General features: G+C 38.5%; 1 protein-coding gene across 1 annotated transcript in view; it reads right to left on the bottom strand.

Moving 5' to 3' along the window:
* Positions 1 to 4,019, bottom strand: part of LOC111489125 (DIS3-like exonuclease 2) — a 7,008-nt gene that overhangs the window by 2,270 nt on the left and 719 nt on the right. The window contains exons 2-5 of the mRNA XM_023137177.1: positions 3,471 to 3,898; positions 3,306 to 3,359; positions 3,105 to 3,173; positions 253 to 2,475 (exon numbers count right to left, since the gene is read on the bottom strand). Coding sequence (XP_022992945.1) covers positions 253 to 2,475; positions 3,105 to 3,173; positions 3,306 to 3,359; positions 3,471 to 3,898 — 2,774 coding nt within the window. The remainder of the gene's footprint in view (positions 1 to 252; positions 2,476 to 3,104; positions 3,174 to 3,305; positions 3,360 to 3,470; positions 3,899 to 4,019) is intronic.

Genomic DNA, 4,019 nt, shown 5'->3' with positions numbered 1-4,019 from the left:
GGGGGGGTGAGGATCGAATCGTAAAGGAAGGATGCCGGACTGCAAACCAAGGGATAAAAGAAACCTACAAAAAGCCACTACATATAGAGACAAGAAATTAAATAAGCATAGTATGAGCGATCCGTACGTAACAACTGCTCACAGTTTGAAACAAAATAGCAATTGATCATTGAACCAGTTTAGAGAAAGAACCCAACTAGAAGAAATGACAAATGTAGTTGCACCATATCACTAAAAGGCATAAAGGAATACCTTTTTTTTCTTCAAAAGAGCCCACATGTAGAGCTTGTCACAACCATCCGCAACATGCTTACTAGCCAATTTTCTGTTATTGCAGTGCAGAGCAACATCTGCAAGTAATTTAGCGCATGGAACTCCATGCCTTAATGCCGCAGATGATAATGCTTCTTTACCTTCTAAGGAGTCGGCAGCATCCTTATCAAAATACATGCCAGTAAAACATCTAATCTGCTCATCACTATTAACTTTCTGTGTGATTCCTCGGTGCTTCAAATACAACTTCTCAGCCTCAATTGCGGCTGCAAGAGTGCGATGGACTATAATATCAGGATACCGTCGCAATGGTGAAGTGAAATGTGTGTATAGGGGGACAGCCAGTGCATAATGACTCCCCTTTTCACCATCTTTTAACTCACCACTACAGAAATAAGTTGCTAACTGCATGGGCCTTGTAGCGTAGGATGTGAGAATATCGAACAGCAAAGGATCATCATGAAGTTTTATCCTTATCTGCTCTAATGACTGTTGGAACTGGACTGAAGAGGATGTGTCAAGTTCAAACCCATGCTTAGAACAAAATGATTCAAATTCTCTGAGTTTCCTCAATATAGGTTCAGGATGCCTTCTCAATAGTGCACTGTCGGGAAAAGTTCTGGATATAACTTCGGCTACAGTTGTGTTTGCTAAAAGCATGAACTCCTCGACAAGAAAATTTGAATCCTTTTGCTCATAAAACGCACTATCATATGGAATTCCATATTCATCATATAAATATACTATTTTAGAGTTCTCAAGCCGCAAAGCCCCATCTCTAAATCTCTTCTTCTTCAGAGTTTTTGAAATTTCATGAAGAATTTTAACAGATGAAATGACATCAAGCCATTCAAACTGACCATGCAACTGGGGATAATTATTCCCTAAATTCTTCGAACTATCGGAATCAATCAATCCATCAATTATGTCCTGAGCATGTTCATATGAGAGTTTGCAACAAGAGCATATCACAGTACGGCCAATCCAACGATCTTTAACATCTCCACAATTATCTATGTCCAAAAACAATGAAAATGCAAGTCTATCCACTCCAGGGCTAAGTGAACCTACATTCTCAGAGAGTAACGGTGGCAACATTGGTATCTTGCGCTGCAGAAGATAAACACTCGTTGATCGGATTTGAGCTTCCTTATCTAAGGCAGTATCTGGCAATACAAAATGTGATACATCAGCAATATGAACGCCAACTCTGAAGATGCCATTAGCTAATTTTTGAACCGATAAAGCATCATCAAGATCCGAGGCAGAAGAAGGATCAATAGTAAATATACATAAATTTCTTAGATCTCTTCTGCATTGAAGTTCCTCGTGTGGGATTTTCCAAGGGGTATGAGGGAGGCAAGCCAGCGAATCATTGGAGAATTCACATGAATGAATCGCATTTTCAAATAAAATAGCATCAATATGTGACGCTACTTCACTCCCCCGTCCTAAAACATGCAAGACATGTGCTTGTGGAGCTGAACTCTCTTTAACCCATTCATGAATTTTTACAGCCACTAACTCGTTTTCAACCGTAACATCACCATTGTCCAATCTCTTCTTAATGCTGTCAGGTAAATCTCCTGCAAGAACCACCATTATTGGGAATCTTGCATCATTAGGCATCAACTGGACATATCCACAATTATGCGATGGCGATAAACATGATTTTGTATTCATCTCTTTCATATAAATCTCCTGGAAGGAGAGAAACTTCTTGACATTAAGATGGCCAACAATACTTTCTCGCTGTCGGGACTTTTCTAGGATGGCTACCACCCTGCCAGTCGGTCTTTTCCCAGGATATGAACTAATCACTGCACAGATCCTCTGGATGGCCTTAGACACATCATCTTGATTACTAGAATAATGTGCTTCTGGAAGATCCACAACTAACGACTGATATACATCACGTTGCTCGTTCTTTAATAAAAGATCATCACAAGCAGTTCCATCCAAAATTTTGTCCTCACTACAACACCTCTTATCAGGTGAAGAGGAACTCCTAAAACTGTCAGACTTAACACTGGCATCAACTTTATTCTTGCCTTTACAATTACGGCCGTCATTTTCAGTCGCCTCAGCAGGTAAGTTGGCATCTTCCATTGAATGTGTACTGTTATGGGTCTCGCTAGTGCCTTTCATCCTAGTCCACGATGTAAGAGGGTCCACCATAATTGCAACTATGTCTCCTTCCACCTAGATGAGGACAGTGAATCTAAATCAACAAAAACTTCTACCCCTGAACAAAAAAATTTAGATCATGGAAATTTCCCCATTTTTACATTTTGATTGTTCTACTTGCAATTCAATAGAAGCCAAAATACAAGTTGCAATATTTTTACTTGAAGGGGAAATCACAGAATTGGGATGTTTCCGACAGAAGAAGATCAACACAGTCAAATAAAAAAGAGAGGTAGACAAAAAACAGAACTAATTGTCCCATTCCATTCGTGTGCACTATAAAGAAAAACTCAACACAAAATATAAATAAACCAGTTGATGTTACTAGGCCTCATAGTGTCATGTCCGTTCCTAAATGCAAGCACCTTTTAAATCACTTATCTCCAAAACAAAGATAAGAAATTTATACGTCTAGCCATCTAGGTAAAATATGGACCATAGATGAGATACCCATATATGTACAAATAGCATGATCAAATATTATAAGATTAGAAGCAAAAATCACAGCTCATTTGACTAAAAAATGAACCAAAATGTTTGAATCTTTCTAAAAACCCTACAATGAATTTTGAGTTTGTGCATGAGCAAGTGCATAAAAGCATGTGTTCATATGTGTGCTTGTGTGTGTGAGAAAGAGTACTTACAGCTCTGTTCTGAGATGCAATTCCATTGATTAAGACATCAACTGGTAGTCCGTCAATTTTGCAGTAGGCCTACAAGATTAACATATCATGTTCAAACAAAACTTAAAAGTGATGTGTGAAAAAACATAATCAGCTAATATTTAGAGAATGATATATCAAAGGGTTTTCCAAGAAAATATACTAAAGAGATTTGACACGGACCTCAAGTCTATTGTGGGCATTAACACGAAAGAAAGCTCTAAATATGTCACCTTTCTGCAAAAGTGGAAACAACAGCGAAATTGCTGCATTATATCAGAAAACTTTATATCATTTGAACAAAGCACTCTCCCACAGAATCATGCAAAATCAGAATGTCACACTGACCTGTAATCCTTCATCGACATCCTCCACGGACCAGTGTGAAGCAAAGTATTTCCTTTGCGAGTTATTTTCAGTTACATCAGCAGGAGAGGAGTGCTGATTTGTAGATATCCCAGGCATCCTTCCACAAACAATCTGTTCAGGACATGATTTTATAGTCTTTCCACCAGCATCCAATGGATGAAGATTTTCATTTATCAAATTTTGCGACTCAGATAATTCAGCTTGTTCGCTAATATGCAGAGGGGGCAAAGAACTAAACGCAATCTTATTTCTTCTGGTCACACCATGCTCTATCGGATGATTGGATTCATGAGCTTGTTGTGTCAAAGAAGAATGATTCGAGGGTGCTGTTAGGTTAGCATCTATTTTACCATTTTCCATGCACTCTGATGCTTCCCCCGACATTCCATTGACCGAACTACAAGACACTGCCGAAAGGGAAACCATATCTTGTAAGTAAAAGCATATTAAGTGTGCAAAGATGGTTTGGGGGAAACAAAAATAAAACACAAAAACAACTTCTTGGCAACAAAAAAAAGACTTCGAGAA

The sequence above is a fragment of the Cucurbita maxima genome, unplaced genomic scaffold (assembly GCF_002738345.1).
Source record: "Cucurbita maxima cultivar Rimu unplaced genomic scaffold, Cmax_1.0 Cma_Scf00014, whole genome shotgun sequence".
Lineage (NCBI taxonomy): Eukaryota > Viridiplantae > Streptophyta > Magnoliopsida > Cucurbitales > Cucurbitaceae > Cucurbita > Cucurbita maxima.
The sequence above is the reverse complement of the archived record's forward strand: the minus strand, read 5'-3'. Positions and strand labels throughout refer to the sequence as shown.